Source organism: Nelusetta ayraudi, unplaced genomic scaffold (assembly GCF_046127955.1).
Source record: "Nelusetta ayraudi isolate G7.1 ecotype Tasmania unplaced genomic scaffold, CSIRO-AGI_Nayr_v1 ptg000135l, whole genome shotgun sequence".
In the NCBI taxonomy this organism is placed as follows: Eukaryota; Metazoa; Chordata; class Actinopteri; order Tetraodontiformes; family Monacanthidae; genus Nelusetta; species Nelusetta ayraudi.
This window is the reverse complement of record NW_027466185.1, coordinates 22,469,197-22,491,332: the sequence shown is the minus strand read 5'-3', so window position 1 is coordinate 22,491,332 and position 22,136 is coordinate 22,469,197. Positions and strand designations below refer to the sequence as shown.

At 45.4% G+C, this 22,136-nt stretch overlaps 1 protein-coding gene across 1 annotated transcript in view; it reads left to right on the top strand.

The window, feature by feature from the left end:
* The first annotated feature begins 15,497 nt into the window (after window positions 1–15,497).
* The window catches only part of angpt1 (angiopoietin 1), a 58,506-nt gene continuing 51,867 nt past the window's right edge, over window positions 15,498–22,136 (top strand). Inside the window, exon 1 of the mRNA XM_076011275.1 lies at window positions 15,498–16,450. Coding sequence (XP_075867390.1) covers window positions 16,034–16,450 — 417 coding nt within the window. The 5' untranslated portion in view covers window positions 15,498–16,033. The remainder of the gene's footprint in view (window positions 16,451–22,136) is intronic.

Below are 22,136 nucleotides of genomic sequence, written 5' to 3'. Positions count from 1 at the left end.
CTCACAAAATAATTGTAAGTGTTCACATGGAGAGTTGTGGTGCCTTATCCTGCTTTAGATCATGTTAGGGACATGGTGTTCACATGAACAATAAGGATATATATACAAGAAAATCAATGCACAGTTTCTGATTACCGGTGGTGATGCTTCTTTTTTTTTTTACTCGCTAGCTGGCATTTTTGAATCTGGCAACGTTGCTTAACCTTCACATTTCAAAAGAGACAGTGTCCCTAATTAGCTGGTTATTCTGAAACAGAATCGTATCACCTCAACACTGAAGTTGTTTTTTTAAAACCAGTCAACTGAGGCCAGTACTTTGATAGGCTGCCAGAGGTAGAGGAAGAAGATCAAAGAGAATCTCAGAGCAAAGAAAAAAGAAGAAAAAAAACACACACACCAGGTCGGAAGAAAAAAAATCAAAGGCTCAGGCGCTTCAGATGGAAGTGAAGAGAATGAGGTGAGAGCAAAAACTCGAGGTTGGTGATGATTTGCCGAAAACAGAGGCCATCATGTGGGCAGAAAATATTAGTTTTTCCCATTTACGCACTTTTCATGCTGTTAAGTGACTGCAGAATGAGAGAGGCTGGTTGGCACAGCAGGTGGTGACAGTTGGAGTCATCACCAGGGCAGGAACCTTGAGGCAAGTCAAATCAAGATGCACCAAAATCCTACACCAAGTGGCATCAAGCGAAAGACGTCAAATGAATGCTAATTTAAAGTAAAAAGATAAACGAAAGATCAATAGATTAGAAATAATGCCACAAAATCTTCTATCACAGTACGTTTGCTGGGATGTCTGTTCGCGCGTTGTTGGCCGTGATAGCCGGCAGACATTCTCAATCGTGACTGTTTCACACAGAATCCTTAGCTGACCTCCCCTCTTCCCAAAACTGTGTTTTTGTTTCTACCTCCACAGGAGAGAGAAGTAGAATGCTTGAGGTGGAGGATATCTGTGGAGTGAAAGAAGTGTGTCTGCAAAAGTTGCTGGCTAGCTGCATCGCTAGCTGTGTACAAGCTTTCTACTCTTCTTCAGTGGTTGGGTTGTGTGTATGTGTGTGTGTGTTTCCAGAAAGATATCTAGCAATTAAGAGATGTCAGTCCAGCTCATTTTTGGCCAGATGTCGAGCAGTGAGTGAGGCTACCGGCGAGCAACACTTTCCTCATCTTAGCCCCTCATATCTTTTGTCATCTTAGTTTTGGGGGCGATGGAAGAATATTTCTCGGAAAGTCTTGTTTTTCATTTGTTTTGGCAAGAGCGAACCAACGGCCTTTGCTAATCTTACGTGAACGCCTTCCATTTTTTTGTCGTCCCAATTTGGCCACTGTTATAAAATACGCTTCAGGCTGCTGAACATATCAAGATGTTGAAAGAAGGCTTTAGCCCAAATGGTGTGCGTGTTTTTGCACTTGATTTTCTGGGCAAAAGCATGACCAAAAGTAATTTAATAACCAACACTAAACAGCATGATATTGAGTCACCTTTTCGGTGCTGGAAAGGTGCACAAACATCTACCTAATGAGCACAACATACTTTGCTCTTCTGTTTTTTTTCCCTCTTGGTATTATTTATAGGCCTGTGACCCTTGGCTAGCCCTCTTTTTTGAATGACAGGCTGCTATTACAGTCACCTTCCTTCCTCTCTCTTAATGGCTTTGCCCTTCACCTTATTTAAGAAGGGTGTTAATGTAAAACCACTGAGCCTTGAAGGCAAATAGCTGAGGGATTGGATCGAATGGATCGACTGAGACAACTCACTTACAAACAAATTGTCTGTTTGGTTTTACGCACCTCTGTGTTCCCGTTATTTCACATGAACCTGTCAAATGTTTGGTCTGTGGAGAATTTGATGTGTCTGCCAAATTGAACAGATTTTCTTTTAAGAGATGTACGAGGAAAAACGTGTGCGCTGGACACTTATATAACTTCACTGAACATGTTAGGACACATTAAGCGTCTCTCAAGTGCGGAGGTGAGAGTGACCAACACTCATGTTTTGTGTCATCCAGTCTTTTCAAGCACAATAAAAAATGTCATCTTGGAAAATGTATGGAAAAGGCTACCTCCCTGCCTGGCACACATTTAAATGGGCAGGGTAGTCCTGCTGTGTACCTGTCTGCTTGGACTTGGCATCTGATGGAATTCTGTTTCTTTATGGGCTTGTGGTAGATTTTATAGAATATAGTCTGTTGTTCAACTTCTGTCTCTTTCGAGCCCTTTGGCTTGGCGTCTGTTGCCTCTGGCCACACAATAGATCTCAATGGTTGGGTTCTAGACAGGTTAGCACCACTGGCGGTCAAAGTGAAAGTAATTCCAAATATTACGGTAATGTGCTGTGGCAGCACTGACTAGTGCGCAGAGCCAATCCTACCGCTGCGAAACCCCAGTCGATAGGTAGGAAAACAACAGGAACATCAGTGCAAAGTCGTTCACCAGACAATCGCGTGCGAGCCACCAAATTCGAGACAAACTTTGAGTTGAGGCTTTTCCATTTGTTGCCTCGGCTACTCTCTATCGTAGTAGAAGATAGAGCCAGGGAAAGAAAACAATATGTCAACACTCTTTTTCATAAAACGTTAAAAGCTGCGAAATGAGACTGTGATTTATGCTGTCGTAAGAAATGATCTGAAAAAAACAACTGTAACATTTAATTGAAGGATTTGAGTTGGACCCTGGTAGCAGTGCTCTTAATGGTTATATGTGAGGAAAAAAATGTTTTTATTAAAATTTGTGAGTAGCTGTCAGTTTACATGAAACAGCTCTGTTAATATTTACTGGAATGCCAAAAAGCAGGACGGCTTCTTCCAAGTGTGATACAGTGTGACGGAGCTCTCTTAGCGTTACCTCTCGATGCCAAACAACAGATGCTTGGGAAGCTCATTGCCTTCTGTAATAAAATCTGAAACCCGTCAGTTAAGAGAGCTGAACTCTTCCTATTAAAAGTAGATATCAAACCAGATAAATCTAAAACGTGGTGAATCTTCTTCTTCACTTGTTTTGCTGTGAAAGGACCAGTCAATCAGTGCTCAGACATAAGGTCATGAGGTCACGTACTAGCGGCTTATATGACAGATAAAGTATTTGTTTATCACTCCCAGCCGCTGTTTTGGGCTAATCAGCTCTTGGTAATTTGCCTACCTCTTCCTCACACAGAAGCAAAATGCAGAAGATCCTCAAATTGTCCCACTGACATCTGAAACTATGCAATATGATTTGAGTTCTTGTATGTGAAGGTGAAACTCCCTGTGACTCCCTTTCCCTGATGACAAGTTCTTTATTTAGATCAGCACAATTATAGCTGCCCTGACATTGACATTGGAGTCACTAGAAGTTTCGAGCTCAATGACGACCTGATGATCCAGGTCGTGGCTGAAGGCCTACTTTATGCTTTTGGGTCTCTGACCGCAAGTGATGTGATTGGTCCGCTCAGAATGCGACGTCACGGCTATTTCCCAGTCTCTTCTTCATTTCCATTGGCTGTATATTTTAATGTACAGTCAAAATCGATGCTACACTGCCATTTTAAGTCTTTGCTTCGGTATTCGGTTGTTGTTTGCAACAGATCAAGTCGAGGAGAAGTCATCTGAGAACTTCCAAGGGTACGTTGACCTCTCCACTACTTCAGTTTCGCATACGACCCTTCTGGACCCACCCACACCTGTCGCGTTGTGTGGCAGTGATTTGCACTGCGACGCCGTCTGTCGACGCAGAAGCCTAAACGAGACTTAAAGCTTTGTCACATTTGGAGATTTTGAAGAAGAAACGGTGACAGCGAGTTGTTGCATTTTTGATTGCAGCGTTTTTTTTTGCACTCTCCTTCCCCCTCCTGACCTTGCCAGTGAGCTACAGTGGCCTGCGCAACCAAACCTGGATACCTCGTCCACATTTTTCTACGTTGGTTTATTTGAAGATGCCAGCAGTCACCCTCATTATGAAATGCAATGTCAGGCAGGCTGAATTGTCCACATCCAGTTTCCTTACAAAAAGTATGGCGATGCAAGATGGCAGCTAACTCGGAGCAAAACGCTTGCTATATGTATATTCTTCACCGTATATATCACCGTTCTAAGGGTAGGAAAACCAAATAACTTTTGTGGAACAGCAATTAAATACTTTTGTGAATGTATTTATTGGCAGTTTAGTAGTTTTACCAACATAAAAATCACAAATATTACACACTGGACCTCAAAGTTTAAAATGAAAAGCAAGACGTGTCACGCCTGCTGCTCTAACTGAAGAATAAAGCCGCGCAATGAGCAATGCTAATCGTGATAAAAATGATGTTTAGTTCCGCCGACCTCTGCCGTGAACCTGTCCGCCTGCTCTTCCCTTTGAACGTTTGACAGAGCAAAGTGCTACCCAGACCTGAAAAGTTGGACTGACAAGCCAACTCTGGATCTTTTAATACGATCAAGGGTCGTCGTTCTGGGCCTGATTCCATACACGGAGAGATTACTGGCAAGAGATGCAGTGCATTGCTAAAAGTATTTAGTCCAGAGCATCTCCCTCAGGGAAGACTGGACTGGAGGAGAGAAACGGGCCAATAGCACGTTTTGGAGCAGCAGCAGCAGCAGCAGCAGCAGCAGCAGCAGCAGCAGCAGCAGCAGCAGCAGCAGCAGCAGCAGCAACAGCAGCAGCAGCAGCAGCAGCAGCAGCAGCAGCAGCAGCCGCAGGGCTGGATGTGTCAGTCAGTCATCACTGTGTCAGTGATTCAAAAAAGCTGTGGACGATGTGAAAGTAAATGTGTCCTCCCACAAGTTTCCTCTTATCTATTTGGAGCGTCTGGATGCATAAGTGTAAGAAATCTCCGCCATCATTTCCTGTAAATATGACAAGTCCAGTCATAATGACAAGGCCTATAGAGAAAAATAATGTGTCGTCTGACTGAAAAAAATTAGTGTTGTGACGAAGTCCAAAGTGAAATAAACAGTAAAAGTGTCAAAATGATATAAAACAGCGAGCAGTCTGGGTGTATTAGTGTTTATTTAAACTGTTGAATGATTGAATTTATCTCAAGTAACCCTCCTAAATTCAACTTAATAAAGAAATGTGCGCCAAATGAGCCTTACTTTAAAATTTGTTTTTCAACCCTTTGCTTGTCCCAAAAAAATACACAAATGAAATTTGTTTCTTAAAATTCTTAATATTCAATTAGCAAAACAAAATCTTCCCGAAAGTAAAACAACATGTCAGCCAGCGTTAACATTTGAAAGCAGTGGAGGAGGAAAAAAAGACAAAACCCAAAACATCCCTTGCGAGCCAAAAGAGCGAAATCTCTTCAAATCCACATTTTGACTGCGGCGTATTAAGTCGTTATCTGTCTACTGAACATGGATCCTCATACACAAACCTGCTGGCCCTCCAACCATCAGCCTGTCGAACGTCAGCGCTCCCTCAGTGCATCCCAGATAAAAGCCTGAGTCATAGTTTGCGGTGTGCGATAGCGCTAAACTGCAGCGTTTATCAGCTGATACATCACTGGGGCTATATTTCAGTGCCATATGAACAACGCCGCTAATGACGTGCCAGAACTGAGCTTTGCCGGTTCTTTTTTTTTTTTTTTTTTTTCCCTCTTTCTCTCCGTCTTTTCGGGAATTAATTCAGGGATTTATATTTTGACTTTAAGAACATAAATCACGCTTTGGTGAGCAGATTTTGCGGCTACCTTCCGTCTGCCTGAGTGATCATCGGAGGGTGGGGGGGGGGAAAGCCACATCTGTGTGCCAGAATGAGAAGGAGTCGGGGGCGGGTGGAAAAATAGTACCCGACTCTGTCAACTGTTACCACTACAAGAAACAAACAAAACTAGAGAGACGGCAAGTCGGTCCGACCCCGGTGTCGCCGGGGTCACGTACCATGTGGCGGCGCTCCGGCTCCGCCGCCCGCGAAATTAGCCTCCATTTATTTTCACTGGGTGATAGCCGCCCACGGTGCGTGACAAGTTCACAGGCAACGGGCTCCGGTAAGTGCTGCAGTGTCCTCCGGCCTTCCGAGTGTCCTGGAGGCAGGACAAGAAGGTCCCAGCGAGCTGATTGTGTTTAACCTCGGCCCCGCCGAGCCGTACTACAAAGTGACATGATGTAAACCATCGACGTGCTTCGGGCTTGATTCGATGGGACAGAGCTCCAGTGAACCCACACACACACACACACACACACACAGTGCAACCAGGTTTACACTGGCTCTTGACCTCTGCGACGACCCTCACATGAAAGCCACGGGCTCAAATGATCCGGTGGCGAGGGGGACAAATTACGCCGGTCGCTTCGTCGGTCGAGACCTTTGCGTGGAAAATTAGATTGTTCGCCTTTGACAAAAAAAGCAACAACACAAAAAAAGTGGGCCTAGTGTTGCACAGCGCGAGGGGTCTGGTTCTCGGCAACTCTCAGCGTTTCTGACAGATCGGCGCTCGCAGCGCCAGGTGCCTTGCCGCCAGCTCGCACCCCGAGACACGTCGGACACACTGTTTTGCGATTCGAGACGAGCTGAGCGGCTAATAGCTTCGCTCGAGGGGGGAGGTGTTGAAGTGGCTGCCACAGTCGCTTGACCTCAGCCGAGGTTTTCCGTAATGGCTTAAAGGGAAGCATCTGCAGACGCTGGCGCAGCAGCGACCAACAGTAGTTCCCATATATAGAGAACCCCGGAGGGGGGGGGAAATGTTTCACCTTCTGAATGCGCTCTAAAAATATTGCTTGTTATCACAGGCTCTTGGCAAGAGTTGGTATCAATTTTGCGATATCAGTTATTTATTTGCACAATTTTACAGGATTAAACTTTAGCGGAGTGCTTTGCGAGATAAGCTCTGTCACATGAAAACATTACTGATTGCTTTGGCTTCGCTGCGTTTACCTTCCATTAGCGCAAATGATTTAGTTTTTTGATATGTAGCATTTCGTAAAGACGGATGATGACAGAAAATGAGCCAACTCCACCAGAGTAAGATACATGTATTTTATTGAGATTAATCTCCTTTAACGCTAAATCACCGCAGCATTATCACAGCTTGGAAATATTAACATTGACATTTATGCAGGAAGAAGATAAAAAATGTGGTGTGTTTTTTTTTTTTTTTTTTATTCATCCTCACTTTTTACAGCTCTTAAATACTGCAGTGAATGGATTTTTTAAGTATGCACATAAGTGTGACACATATATTCCATAGACATTTAACTTTTCATTTCATTTAAATGGCATGTTGACATTCCATGTCATTCCACAATCGTCCCAACACAACATTAAGAATAAAGCTACGTTTTGTGTCGGTAAATCTTTTTCACAGTCAAAATACAGCTATGGCCAAAGATACAGTATACATTACTGGGTGGGATCATCCGAGTGCAGAAAGACAAAAGGTGAACAAAAGCAAAGCGACGTAATTGCTTCCAATCGCTCTCAGAAATGCATGACATGATGCACGATTGAGAGGAAGGTCAAAAATGAGCCATCATCTCCCTGACAAACCTGCTTTTATAGAACCCAGAATATGCAGCATTACATGATGTGAACCAGTGCAAAAGATATTTTCATAGCGTGTTGCATTTATCATGTGGGTATCCTGCGGTAAGTTAATGACCATGAGGTGGTGACAGCATTTTGTGCAGCAGCTCACCTGCTCAGGTTATGACAATATGGGTCACTTCAGTGGGTGGATTACTTTTCATAGAATGTATTTGTCATATATATATATATATATATATGTATAAAAATATATATAAATAAAAATATAATAAAGTGTTAGGTGACAGCGAATAAAAACATGACCATAATAACAAAAGAGATTTTAAATTGAAATTTTTAAAGTGTTAGTGACTGTGGCAGGCCAGTATTCAATAAACTAGTCCGGAATATAAATGTTTAATTTCCACAACCATCAAATACAACGACTCGTATGTGTCGTGTTTAAATAAAGAAACTCAAAAGTAATTGTAAATAGAAAAAACATGGGTTGAAGAAATCAGCCCTGGTGCACTCCCAATGGCATTGTCAACAGAGTAGTGACGCTAAACAGATGTAGGTGTGGTCAACAAATGTAGATGCTTCTGTTTGCGTCTCAGACTATCGGACAGATAAATTTTCCCATTAGTGGTTGCCTTCTGATGCTCCCTTAAATCATCCTACTGACAAGTAACCCTTTCTGCAAGCTTCTTGTTTAGAAAGCTGCTGGCAGACATCCATTTGGACACAAAACTTCTAACATTGTTTTGGCCTCAATAAATACAATAAATGGCCGGTCTCCATTGTGTCTTGTAGAAATGTATGTATAACTAAATTTTAAAGATGAATGTAGCATCGATAACGCGATCATGCTGGTCCATCTTGTTCTCTCTGCTCACAATGCACCACCCGACACAGCAAAGACCCCCATGTAAACACTCTCTGTCTATTAAAACTGACCTGCCGTCCATTAAGGGATTATCCTTGTGACAGAAGCCACAGTAAACCTGCCTGCATTGCGTGTTGCTAGCCTCGTCGTATGTCATAACATCAACAAACGCAGCCGTGGATGTGTAGGTGGGGCGCGCTGGCATACTCCCCTCGCCGCACGGCTTATCGGATCCCACGCCCTCCATCCCTCATGCAGCAGGAGTCAGCCGAGGGCAGTGGGCTTCGGGGCGAAGCTCTGGAGATCCTTACGGTCATATCAGCTTGAGAGCCTGCTCAGCGCCATCCCCCCCATAGAAATAAAACAGGACTGTGAAATCAATGGAGAGCGTGTCCATTATTTATGTCGGTGTTCCCCCTACCTGTGAGTCACAGAATATCACGCGAGACGTGCAATCGGATAGACCGGTTGCGAGAAACTTGAGCCACGTCTATTTATTATTCTCTCATGCGTATGACCTCATGCAACATGCAACCTTCACAGTGACTCACTATACGTTGTTGATTTTTGCAGGCAGGTCGAGTGAAGAAAATAACACGATGCTGATGTCATGCACCTAGGACCGACTGGCCTCATTACTGAGAGGGGGAAAAAAAATCCAGCATGACAAATGAGAGAGGTTGGCTGGTTGCACGTTGGGATCATCGACTGTATATTTCAGGTCCAGTATGTAAAATTTTTATTTTTGTTTTATATTGGTTAAAGCTTAATGTACTGCCCATAAATACATGAACGGTAGAATAAGTAGAATAAGTTCAACAAAAGTAATTTGGTTTTCCTTTCCTTATTTTGCACCGCCATATTTCTAAGGAAGCCAGGTGTGGACAATCCAGCCCATCTGACAGTGCGTTTCATAATGCATAAAAACTGCTCACATCTTTAAATAAACCAATAAAGTCGAAGGTTTAAGAGCTATCCAGGTATGTGTGCCAGCGTAGTTCACTGGCAAGCTAAGGAGGGGGATGGGCAGGGAAAGACGCTACAATCTAAAATGCAGCCACTTGATGTCGCCATTTCATCTTCAAAATTTCAAAACGTTTCACACTTAACTTTAAGGAAAAAATGGAAATTCTGGTTTCAAGAAGGTCAACCCAAAAGTGGCAAAAAACAGGGGTCACCAAAAATTACCGTAATAAACGTGTCAAAAAATGTTATTGGTATAAATTGGTATAAAACAAAGTGAATCATATTGACCCAAATGCTTTTGTTTTTTGTGAAAAAATACCATGCCATAAATGTGGGCGTGGCTGCAGTTTAGTAGCCAAGCGTAGTTGTTTTACTAGTGGGTAGGGGGGAACATTCTGCTGTCAAGTTCCAGTCATTGCTCACATCCCATAACATCCTAACACTTAATCTTCCTGTTTCAAAACTATCAGGTACACTCAAGATGCCGCTGACTGTAAACCTATCTCACGGTCGGGTGATGTCACGATGACTCCTCCCATCTTTACATGTGGTCTCTGAGCAGATTGAGTATCAGAACATCCAGGCCACCTCGTTGGCAGCTCCTCTGATGTATGAGGCTGTGCAGTGTAGCCCACTGCGGGACTCTATATCAGTCACGTAATGATAAATGTCAAGCAAGTCGCCCGAGTACTAAATTGGTGGGTGCTAATTAAAGCTGTGTTGCTGTAGATAAGGTTACCATGTTTTATGAGGCTTTCAAGATGAGAGCATTGTGTTCAAGCTGCGGTCCAGCACAGCCAGCCAGGCCTCTGCACACACAGAGACATCAGTGTCTGACCTCACTGTAAAATATCGCCCAAAAAAAAAAAACAAGTGATCAGCTCGTTTCGATCTTGTTTCGTTATTTTGTGACACAAGTGAAATGCCAAGAAAGACATGGCAAAGAATCTGAAATGTGTATGGCAGTGCTTCTACATTCTAAATTACAACTGTCCACAAGGTAAAATACTGTGTGCACCTGTCACTGTGCAGAACTGCACCAAAGCCTTGTTGTACCAGTTGCGACTGCCAGACATTGCAGCAGCAAAGGTCAACGTTGTTTTTGCGTCTGTTGTCACAGTGGGTTGCCACTTGTAGCAAATGGAGTGCAGGCTGGGGTGTAACTTTCTATAAATGTAATAGAGGCAGGTTCGTTTTCAATTAGGGAAAAAAATCAAATCAATTGTGGTGGGCTAAAAGTGAAGAAGAAGAAGAAGAAGAAGAAGAAGAAGAAGAAGAAGCCTTTACTGATCCCACATTGGGGAAATTTGCATAATTATAGAAACGATACAGTAGAAAAGTATGGAGATTATATTTGTTATATAATCAATATATTGGGATTATATTGATTAAATATTATATTGTAATTTCAAAGCAGTTAATTCTTATGTAGCCTTTCATTTACCACGAACCCTGAGTTTAGGATCTGTACAGGGAGAAGGACAAAGTGCAGTTTCCAAAAGTGTACAGAACTATCACGGTAGGACACAAAAGAATTGTAAGCAGATGTTTATAAAATGTGGATCAAATATATTTGTTTTGGAACAACCTCAGGTGACAAGGATTAAAGTATGACCTTGGGAGACACAACGCTGCTTTTACCTCAGATGTTTCTCACTCTCTGGCTCTACGATTGTTGGGAATAATTAGGGATAAGGTTCGAGCTGCCTCAGCTGCTTTGCCCAGAGATAGAGTCCTGCAAAGACCCCTGGAGCCCTGTGGTTAAAAACCAACGATGACATCCAACTTGTGCTAATGGTCCAGCGGTTTCACCCTTCCTTTGGCCTTCCCCCTGATGACATCATTGCTTAAAGCACGAAACATTGATTTCGTTTAAGAAATCTGGAGAAATTACCTGCTGCAAAATTATTTTCTAGCTTTTTCTTTTCTCCCACAAACTGATTAAAATAAATTCTGCTTTAAATCTTCAGATCACCGCACGAACAGCATGTTGGAACTTTGGATGGAACCTCTTGAGTCATTGCAGGCGACTGATTTTTTTTTAAATTTATTTTTTCATCAGAATCAAGTCAGCAAGAAAATGGAGAAGCCTGCGTGTCTGCACATACTCAACTTTACTGGACAACTTTAATCTTCTTAACAGGAAGAGGAAAGACCCTGAGTGGAAGCAGCAGGATCGAATGTTCTGGTGAGCGCTGTGCCTTTAAACCTCATAAGCCCAAACTTTATGTTATGATGTCAGCCTGATATGAACACACTGTTTCCTCTCTGAAGTTGATAAAATGATTAGAATCTAGCATGTACCCATTTCCCTTTACTCTTCTGTCAGTGCAAATACACACACACAAATGGCCAGTGCAACAACCCACTAAAATGTGTAGAAAGCGACTCTAGGAACTTTGGTGTTTTCCAATTGTTATTAGAGGCCACAGAGGTCACATTTCACCACAGTCTCATTGCATTGTGGCTGATGTGGCTTTAGAGTGTGTGTGTGTCTGTGTGTGTCTATTTAAAAAACAGATTATCAATATAAGTAAGAAAAAGGTGCATGGGATACGTTAAAATCAAAAATCAACTCCCTTTAGCTAATAATACCGAGGAACCTGAGTGCTATCATTCTGACCAGACTAGCTAATTGCTATCATTTAAGCATGAGTTGCAGAAAAATTTTAAAAAAAAGTCCAAAGCACACCACCAACCAAAGACAATATAGTATCTTAATATATTTATACTCACGCAGCTAATTATACTATGATTAGATGCACACAAAGCTGATATCCTGGGAGGAATTGAGGGAAGAAACTAGGCACACGTTCCTTTTAAAGCACAGTTACTCTGCAATTGAATGTTTGTATGTTTTTTTTTAGTTTTTTTTTTAGACTAATTTGGTGAAATTGGATAATTTTACGTTTACCTGCTGTGATGAGTCGTCCATAATGTTCCTTAATTCCTCAGTGTTTCTTTCTTCCATTACTTTTTTCAACATTGAATCAAATTAACATTGCAATGGTCACTTGATATAAATCCTTTCCTGTACATCCACTCATCGGGCTCAAGTCCACTCAAAAAAAAAAAAAAAAAATTTGCACCTTTCCAGCCGTTGAGAGCAAGCAGTGAAGTCATCTCTTGGCTCAGTGCTAACCAGCCTGTTGTGCCAGAGATTAAAGTTCCCTGCGGGCCCCTGCAGAAGGGGACCGTGCATCTTTCGACGGGCCTCAGAATATGACAGGCCCGACCTGAAATCTGAACAGCTAGAATAATGCGCCAGCGCCTCCCGCATTAGCACTTGCAAGCCGTCCCCCTTCGCCGATGACTCAATGGTATAAATTCCGGCAGCGGTCCATCATTACCATGACACTGTGTTTTAGCGCGCATGTGTGTGCGCTTATCTCCATGACGAACGGAGAGGCTCGGGGCCCAAGAGTAACAAAAACGGTGGCATGAGAGTCGGCGCTGGGTTGTGCAACCGCTTAATCACATTCAAATTTTCCCGAGATAAAAGAAGTGGGCAAACACCGAGAAGGGCGAAGCTATTCAAGAGTGTCTGAATGAGTTGCTGAGGTTTGCCCCTCGAGTCAAACGGAACGCCTTGGCCCGCCACGTTCGTTGTGACAGCTGCATTGGGAAGACAAAGTGCTTCTTTGAGGCCCCGCCAGGATACGAGGTGTAAAAGGTCAAATCAAATCCCAAAGTGGAGGAAAAATTATTGCGTAATGAGCTCAACTAAAGTTCAGGTGTTTTTTTGTTTTTTTTTTTCTTTTTAGTTTTAAATTTTTGTTTTGACAGAAAAGTAAAAAGAACCTCTAATGCGATTGTTGTCGCAGCCTAATTAAAGCCTCGGCTCCTTGGGATAAAGCAAGAGTGTTCTTTTTTTCCCACATCACCGTCGGCCGGACTGATGTTGAATTATATGTAAAGGGCCACCAAAACCTCTCGCGAGCAAGACATTAGCCAGATTCCCATGATGGCAGTCTGCCTCAAAGCCTCAAACAAAGTGATATGACCTGTGTTGAACTCGACTGTCACCAGCAAAATGAATATTGCGTTTGAGCAAACTGGCCGTGCGTTGGATTTATGTGTGAGACAGGAAGTATAGGGCTGATAGCGCCGGACCTCCGGGGTCAGCAGCACTCATGGAGCTTTAAAATCTGTCTTTGTTTTCATAATAAGTTTACCATCCATTAAGAGTTCAAAATGCAGTTAGAGCGGTGATGTTGGATGTATAAGCTTTTATCTCCAAACAAGAGGTCTCAGGCAGTAAAGGGTCAACAACCAAATGAAAAAAAACTTTTACTTTCCAAAGTTTAGTGGTGAGATCCAAAGTTGAAGTTGCTGGTTGTCTGAGATGCCAAATCAAAAGGACAGTCCTCCACCATGGAATCCCAGGACAGACTCCCTGGCATAATCCACCTACCGTTGAAACCCTGAAGTTCTAACTCGATGAACCTCCCGATCAACAAAGCATTTTCGGTGCGTCGCTGCAACAAAGCGTTGCAAACCTTTATTCCAAACAGCCGAGTCTTGGGGCTCTAAAGTGCTGACAAGCGACGTGTAATTCGGCTCTAAATAGGGTGTAACATAAAGGTTTGGTCTCCACGGCATGAGCTGTGTGAAACCAGTTTATCTTTGTTTTTGCGCTGTTGTTCAAATGTTTTGAAAAAGTCCCACCGCTGCCTCGGTCGCTGAGAAGAATGCTGCATTGCTCGCTTTGCCTGTGAAGTTCCAGAAATATTTGGAGCAAAAAAAATAAATAAATAAATAAAAAAAATACTTGACCTGACTTGACCGATAAAGATTTACTGGTTACAGTGCTTCCCTCGTGCTCACACAGTGTCACAGAGCAAAACCGGCCCTGCAAGCAGTTTTGCAGGACGACGGGCCGTTGCTAGCTCGTTAAGCTAACTCTTGTGGCTCCGCTTTGTGAGACCTGACGTGAGAAAGGTAATCCAAAGCATCGCGGCTCCTTTTCTTTGCACCGTTTAAAACCCTGCGGTGTGTGATTTCTCCGCGAAAGCTCCTCATAAAAGTGATGTGTAGTTTTAATTTTGCCCTGAAAGGTAGCGATTATCTCCCACTAAGTTTCCGCCCTCGACAGAGGAGCTGGCGCCCAGATTTCAGGACGGCAGCAGACCAACTGTCCGTCAACTAAATAGCAAGCACTCCCTGAGATATTTGCACATGCTTTGTGTCTTGGCCGGTGGGAGTTATCCAAAGGGTTTGTTATCTTGAGTCCCTTCGTCATTCACACGCCGCTTCTGTGGACCACGAGTCTTCCGAGCCCCCTTAGGGCTCAGTCTGTTGGCCACGCAAACATCAACTAGAGCAGGGAGGGGGAGACATGAACGTCCAAACCGTGAGGGCGCCGAAGGTAATGCAGAGTCTTCACGTACATGTTGTGTTCACAATCCCCCCGGGCTGCGTGCCTCGTCATGTGGTCATCGCTCTGTGACAGTCGATGATTCCTGTCGTTAGAAGAGATCAATGAGTGTCGCTCATGGTCCAGAAGTCCAGAACCCACCCGGAAAACTGAGAACAGTGCCACAGGACGAAGACAGGTGACGCCATTATCAAAGAAAGGGCCACATAGACAGAAAAACACCTTACTTGTACATGTGGACAGCCGCTAGTTAGCCTGATACGCATGTCTTTGGAAGGAAGTGTGATCTTGCAGACACTGCAAGAACATGCAAAGGCCGCCCAGAAAGGCCCTGGGAATCTAACCCACAACCTCCTCACTGTGACAATGGCAATGGGTAAAGCAACGATGGTGTTTCTTTCTTTTAAATACTGCAACTGCAGTTCTTCAAGTCGATACAGAAGAGACAAACAAACCCACCCCCCACCCCCCGCCCCCTCGACTCGGCGATTGTTGTTCATCCACGGGGGGGGGGGGCAGATAAAGACGCAAGGAATTAAACTCTAAAGAAAAAAAGCGGCGTGAAATGATGGGCCCCCTGGTGCCCGCTTTAATATAGCACCTGTCTGGTGGCCTGGAGGGGAGTTAAGAAGCGTCTCGGGAGCCGATGAATCAAACGCGCACGTTTTCGACAAGTCCCCCCCGTCAACACACGGCCGGTGTGTGTGGGGGGCGCTTGAAAACTGATCCTCATAGTCTGAGCACATCCTCTGCCTGCGTCGCGGTCCCTTCTTCTGCCAAACTCGCTCGCTCGCTCGCTCACGCACGCACACACGAGAGAGAAAGCGGCGTGCAGACACACACGCTCGCATTCCTCTGCAGGCTGAGCGAGGGGGGCAGGCACACAGTGTGCTGGAAGCTCCTCAGAGTGAGCCGCACTCACTCTCTCTCTCTCTCTCTCTCTCTCTCTCTCTCTCACTCTCTCTCTCACTCTCGCTCGCTCTAACACACACACACACACACACACACACGCGCGCGCTCTCTCTTTAAGTGTGGTAGTGGAGAAGGAGGGGAAGGCAGAGAGACCAGGGGAGGTCTGACGACAGCGTCCCGACTCCTGAATGCGCAGGTTCGACGGTTGCAAGCTTGCAGTCTGCAGCTGGAGGGAAACCCGGAGATTCACAGAGAGATGAGTCGTCCACATCCGGCCAGGACTGAGACTTTAAGGAACTTTGGACCCCTTTAAAGAAAACATTTCTGAAGTGCCCGGAGCTCCGATGTTTGGATGGACGTCCCGCGTCCCAGGCTGACGGTGTCACCTGCCGTTGTCTGATCCGCCTTCTTTAGAATAAAAGGGGAACTTCCAGCCCGAGCGGGGACCTTTCTGAACGATGCTGTGGTGCAACTTTGGCCACCGCTGGCTCTCCCTGGCGGCGCTGCTGGTGGTTGCGAGCTGCGGAGGAGGGGAGCCGAGGAGGGGGACGGAGAGCGGTGGCGGCGGCGGCGCAGGTGGTGGAGCAGGAGGAGGAGGAGGAGGAGGAGGAGGAGGAGGAAGTAGTGGCGGCAGTAACTACAGCAACAGACGCTTCCACAAGATCCAGCACGGCCAGTGCACCTACACCTTCATCCTGCCCGAGGGCGAGGTGGGAAGAGGGGGCTCCTGCCGCGAGGGCCGGGCCGGCGGCAGCCCCCAGCAGAGCGTCAACTCCCTGCAGAGGGACTCCCCGCCGCCGGAGCCCGACTTCCCCAGCCAGAAGATCCAGCAGCTGGAGCACATCATGGAGAATTACACCCAGTGGCTGCACAAGGTAAGGAGGGAGAAGGGAGGAGGAGGAGGAGGAGGAGGAGGAGGCGGAGGTGTCCGATCCATCTTCCGCCAGTAATGAGTTTCTAATTGGGTGCTTCCAGACCAGAAGGTATGAGAACCTTGCCTCGTTTATTCATTTGTTTAATTATTCATTTATTTGTGATTTATTTTCCCTGTTGAGGCAAAGTTTTCAAAGTCCGCTCTGAGCCCGCTGTGTGAGCCTCGCCGCGCGACATTTGAAGCGGCCGACTATTTATTGACGTGTTTGTGTTTCTGTTTGGTGTGTGGTCTCCGCCGCGTCTCTGTGTTGCCGCTTCACAAGATCGCCCGTGTTTTGATTTGGATTCCCGGGGCCTCAGGCCGAACCAGGCCACGCTTGCTGTGTTTTCACCCCCGTCTGTCCGTCCACCCCCACTGCTATGTTGTTTGTCAAAAAAACAAAAAGAAAATAGTTTGTCAAAGTGGGAGAGTTTCCATTGCCCTGCACAGCTTGAGAAGTGAGCGATACCACGTGACCGTGATCAAACTATGTCTGAGATGGTGAGTAACTTGGACCGTCTGGTCAGGTCCTGACAAAATCAAAAATAGACGCTTGTTGTGAGTTTTGCACGGCGGCCGCACTGTTTCCATAAACAGCTTCCTGTGTAACTTCTCTGCAAAACCTCTAAAATACTCCAAAAAAAGAAAAAGAAAATCCAGAATTAGCAGCGCAACTCTGCATTGGCTTCCCCCGTCCGCCGCCGTTATGTAACCGTGTACATTGTCTTGAATTAACAGTTTGTTCCACAGACAGTTCAGACAGCCGACCCTCTTTAGCTTCCGAACATCTCGGAATCCTCGGCCCGTTCCGGCGAGACTTTTCTCTTTCTCCCCCTCAGCCATGTGCTGACCGCTTGGCGAATTCCACACATGTCCAGCGCAGTGAGTTGCGCAGAGCGGCCCCGGTCACAGAGGCAGAGGTAGTTGCATGTCAGTCACCCTCTGTCCTCCAGTGGGCCGTCTCTTTAATGGCAGGAAGTCAACGAGAGCCCCCCAGAGACACTGCGAAGGAGGAAACTGCACAGAAAGAGAAAGCCCCCCTCTATTTATTCCCCGTCAGCCACATCGAAAACCGAGCGCAGGCTTTAAATGACTTTTTGTTTGAGTTATCTCGAGACTAAAACAAACAATCATCATTTTTCTTTTTTTCTTTTTAGAGAGTGGCTTATGACGTGATATGTACCATGATTTACTCCGGGCAGCTCCTTCCAATTTATTTTTAGAGCCCCTGAAGTGTTTACCGTGCTCAAATATGGTTCCACGCGATGCTAATGGGGACTCCAAATCTTTTTCGCGAGGCCGCTCCCAATGTAGTGATTGAGCTTTGGCAAGCGCTCTGCTATCCTAAGCTTTGAGACTCGGTGTCTCCAAAGAGGACGAGCTGATCTCTTCGAAATTAACATGTGAATCAAACAAACAAGCCCCAAGTGCGGCGGAGCTGCGCAACTTTTCCACCCCCTCAAATCGGATCACGGGAGGTTAAGCGGGAGGCGCGCTCCTCTCTGAACTCTGAGCGCTTTTTGTTTGTAGCAGGGGGAGCAACGGCCTACCGGCACGAATCAGATAGCACCTGATGGGTTTCCACCAGTTTTGCCGCGGAGCCGGGTGATTAATCAAGCTGAACGTGTGTTCATTAGCGGTCGGCGCGTTGACTCCCAGACGTGTCGGGCCGAGCGCCTGCTTCTCATTTACCTGCAGAAAGTCAACGTTTCACTTCTCGGCTTGGAGGAAACGCTCGTTTCTCATCAATTAAGCAGGCGTTGGTCGCAGCACATTACAGGGACGTGTGGAGTGAGTCTTGTAATTAGGGGCACCCGGTGCCGGAGGCCATTCCGCCCTCGTACCGAACCTGGCGGGCGGATAAAAAGACAACAAAACGCTGCGTCAGAGGGAGTTTTCAGTGTTCAGCGATAGAATTGGCAGATAGATAGGATCTGCGAATTATCGGCTTATCTTTGGACTCAGTGTCGTGGTTTTTATCTCATAGCTTGTGTTCGTCGGTGCGTTTCACAAGATAAAAATGAGACGGAGACGAAGGAGAAGGAACAATAAAAAAAAGAATACGCTGGAAAACATCAGCGTCGTTACTCACGCTGCGCGTCCAACCGAGGGAGCACGCTGCCCTACCTACTGTAATGGATGAGCCTCCGGACCCAAGCCAGGTCCCGGAGACCTGTGTGTGTGTGTGTGTGTGTTCCTGTTTGGCTCCCAAAAGCGATCCATGTGTCAAGAAAGGCCAGGGGTGAAATAACACCGGCTTTATCTTCGCTCGGTAGACCTCATCCGTCCGTGATAGTACAAGTGATACTATGAAAACAGAATGGCAACGGCGGTAGACTGAGGGCTTGACTAATGAGTCCTCTGGAGTAACTCTCCACTCCTGTGAAAACGTCAGCCATCACCACTGATACGCTCCCACTTTTCCCCTCGTAAATTAGCATCTGCTGGACTGCAGGCCCGTTGTAAAATGTCTTCTTTTTTTTACCCTTCAAAAGTCACTTTGGAAGTGTGTAGGTAAAATGTCTGCACTCGCGCGTGCGCGAACACACACCCACACCCACACCCACACACACACACACACACACACACACACAAGATTAGCACAAGAAAGAAATTGTCGGAGGCACTACAGAGGGGACACTTAAACACACAGTGGTAATTCAGCCTAATTGCCCCGCATGTGGCGAACATCAGGATGCAGTTAACATTTTTCATTGGATGGGAGATTAAGAGTCCGAGTCGGTCTATCTATCTCAATCACGCCAGCCTTTTTCGGCCCTGCCGAGCACTCGCTCGCCCCCGTGTCTCCCTAATCAGTCGTGATGAAAGAGACAGATGGGGAAGGCCGTTTGCGCCAGTGTGGGGGGTAGATGCAGGGAGTGATGCCACAAACAGCTGTTGGGGAAGAATTTGAGGCCTTTGGTCGCTCTGTCCAGGGCAGAGTATATGGACCCTGATAACATTCCCGGCCAGTTGAAGGGTGTGTTTGAGGATTACCCACCTGGCTGAGGAGAGTTTGGCAAGTACGAAACAAAAGTTGGGTTTCCATTACAGGTTTTTGGCAAAGTGAAAGTGATATATCGGAAACTTTGATCAAGCACTTTGTACACGTCTCCTTTGAAGAGTGGTTTGGGCACGTTGGGATTCTTGTGAAATCTTTTCTCGCAAAACTCTCCTGGAAGATAGACGGACGCTCGAAACCCCTTGCGTGTTGGCGTGGTTCTCATTGCATCAACAGCAGTTGCCCGGACCATATTGAATGGAAGACGAAGGCAACAGATGAGAGTTCATTGGCAAAGCCTGTGTGTGTGTGTGTGGCAAAGGCCACTTTGGAAGGGATTTTTTTTCTTGGAGATGATTGATCAAAGCAGTCCAATCTCGTTCAGTAAATGACCGTGCAGAAGGGGCGTAATGGCGTTAGCGTGCTGAATCACACGAACTGGGAGACACTGAGGTTGCCAGCATTCTCATTTCCCTCATCTTGATCTCCCAAGATGTTTATACGATATATCAGAACAGTCTTAAAACAAACAACTAGGATTTATTATAGTCTTCAAATAAATCAATCAATCGCTGAAACTGCCGCAACTCCAAACAGAGCTCGACTCCCAAGAGCTTAACAGATTGGTGTAGCGTATTGCTGCTTATTACTTTACCTGATACTGCTGTACTTTTCGGTGGAGGCCAATGAAGATCATCCCTTCTTAGAAAGCTGAGAGAGGGCAGATTACTTGAGATAAAGAGAACCTTTCATCTGGCATCGAGTCGTCGAGGTACCCATCTCCCTGAGTGTGTCCATCTCTTTCACCGACGTCGAGCAACAAAATGAAAGTCTGGCTCAAGAAGAGGAGATTTAGTGAAGCTAAAATTTGTTTGTACTCTTGGAACCAGGAGGAAAAGTTTTTCTCATTTCCCCCCAGGCGTAGACAGTAGAAAGCACTCGAGTGTAGTGTTTCTTGAGAAGTGCATCCCGCTGCCAAAACTGTGCTGTTGAACAAAGGGATGGGGGTGAAGCATCGCTGATGTCTGATCCCTGTGAAATTCCCAACGTTCCACTTCTTGAAAAACACGACGGCGCTGCATAAACGGCGGTTTTAGACAATACACCCAGATGAGAGGTGTAAGCAGCGGCTTGTTGGCCCCAAACTGGGTGAACATGTCTCTCATGCTTGGTGCTAACACGGGGCCACACAGCATGTGTGTGTGTGCGTGCAGGGAGAAACCTATCTATTTTAGGGGTGACTGCCTCCATAAGAGTTTGTTTTCGCTGATAATGCCGGCCAAAACCAACAAGTTGGGTGAAGCAGGAAGGCTTGGAGGTCCTCTGAGGAATTAAGAGTTCTGTCTCTTTCAACCCCGACATGGAAACCGCAGAATTTGCTTAGAGCAAACAGCTTCCAGGAGAGTTGTTCTCTCTTATTCTGGCACTGTGTGAGCAAAAGTAAAAAGACATTTTACATAAAATCTAATGAGAAAGAATAAATAAATTTAAAAAAAAAAACTTGCAATGCCTCCATAGATTGTGGATGAAAACTGAGCCCGAACTGAATATGACCGTTTCTGGAAAAGGAGCGTTTATAGGTTCTGTCATGCCCAATATGGTGAGCTGTTTCGTTCAAACCTCCCATTTTTAAAGCAGCTGCTAAGTTTTAGATACCTGGCAGGCGTGTTGCACAGCAATTTCTCTTTCGCAAACACAAAAAAGAAAAAAGATGATTATTTTTGGCCATCAAACCGTGTGACTCTTATATTGTGTGTAGTTTCACCTCAGGGCTACAAGGCGAGCATGTGGTTCCTTTTTCATCGCTCGTTTGCGGGAATCGCTCTCCAGTGGTCACATTACGAGGGATTTATTTTGTTTCAATTACAAAGTTATACGTTTGACAAACCCATGTTTTACGACGGGCCCTCCCAAAAACATTACGATGGCGTGTTGCTTGGCACCCGCGACTGCATCCGCGGAATAAAGGCAGAGCTTAATCTTATTGGTTTGTGTTTCATCCCGCTCCGGAGGCCAGTCAATCTTAACGGCGTCAATTTTTCTTCGTTCGGTTGGCGGAGTATTTGTTTATGAGAGCCGCCTGTGGTCTGTCACACACGTACAGAGTGATGCTGATGGTGGGGCGAAACGACTTTTTAGCGGCAAAATGAGCTATTACAGTAAAGTGAGACACTCCTGCCTTGCAGCAGACACACGTCTGCTTTTGCGTTATTAGTGGCTCTACAGTGTTTCCACTCCACCTCTGTTCCAGTGGGTCTGCTTCTTGTAACTTTAAAGAAGACGAAAATGAGTCTAACAGGTGCTTCTGTGGCTTTAAAACAGTGAGGCACAGCCAAATATGGTGACTAAAAACCCAAAATAGACTAAAAAGAAAAGAAAAGAAACAAGATGGGCAGACTTGAGATCTTCGAGATATAGAAAAAATATATATTTAAAAAAATGGAGACCAAAGTTTAACAGCATAATAACTAATATTAGCATTTAGCTGTCCCCTGGCCAAGATTATATGTGATGGTGTATTCTTGCAGGTCACGCACATTTGTCAATATTCAAAATGTAGTAGTGTAATAAGTCAGTAAGCACTGGTTCCAACTGATGCTTGAAGGACTTCACCAAGTGACTTTCAGCAGATGAAACTCATTTGAAA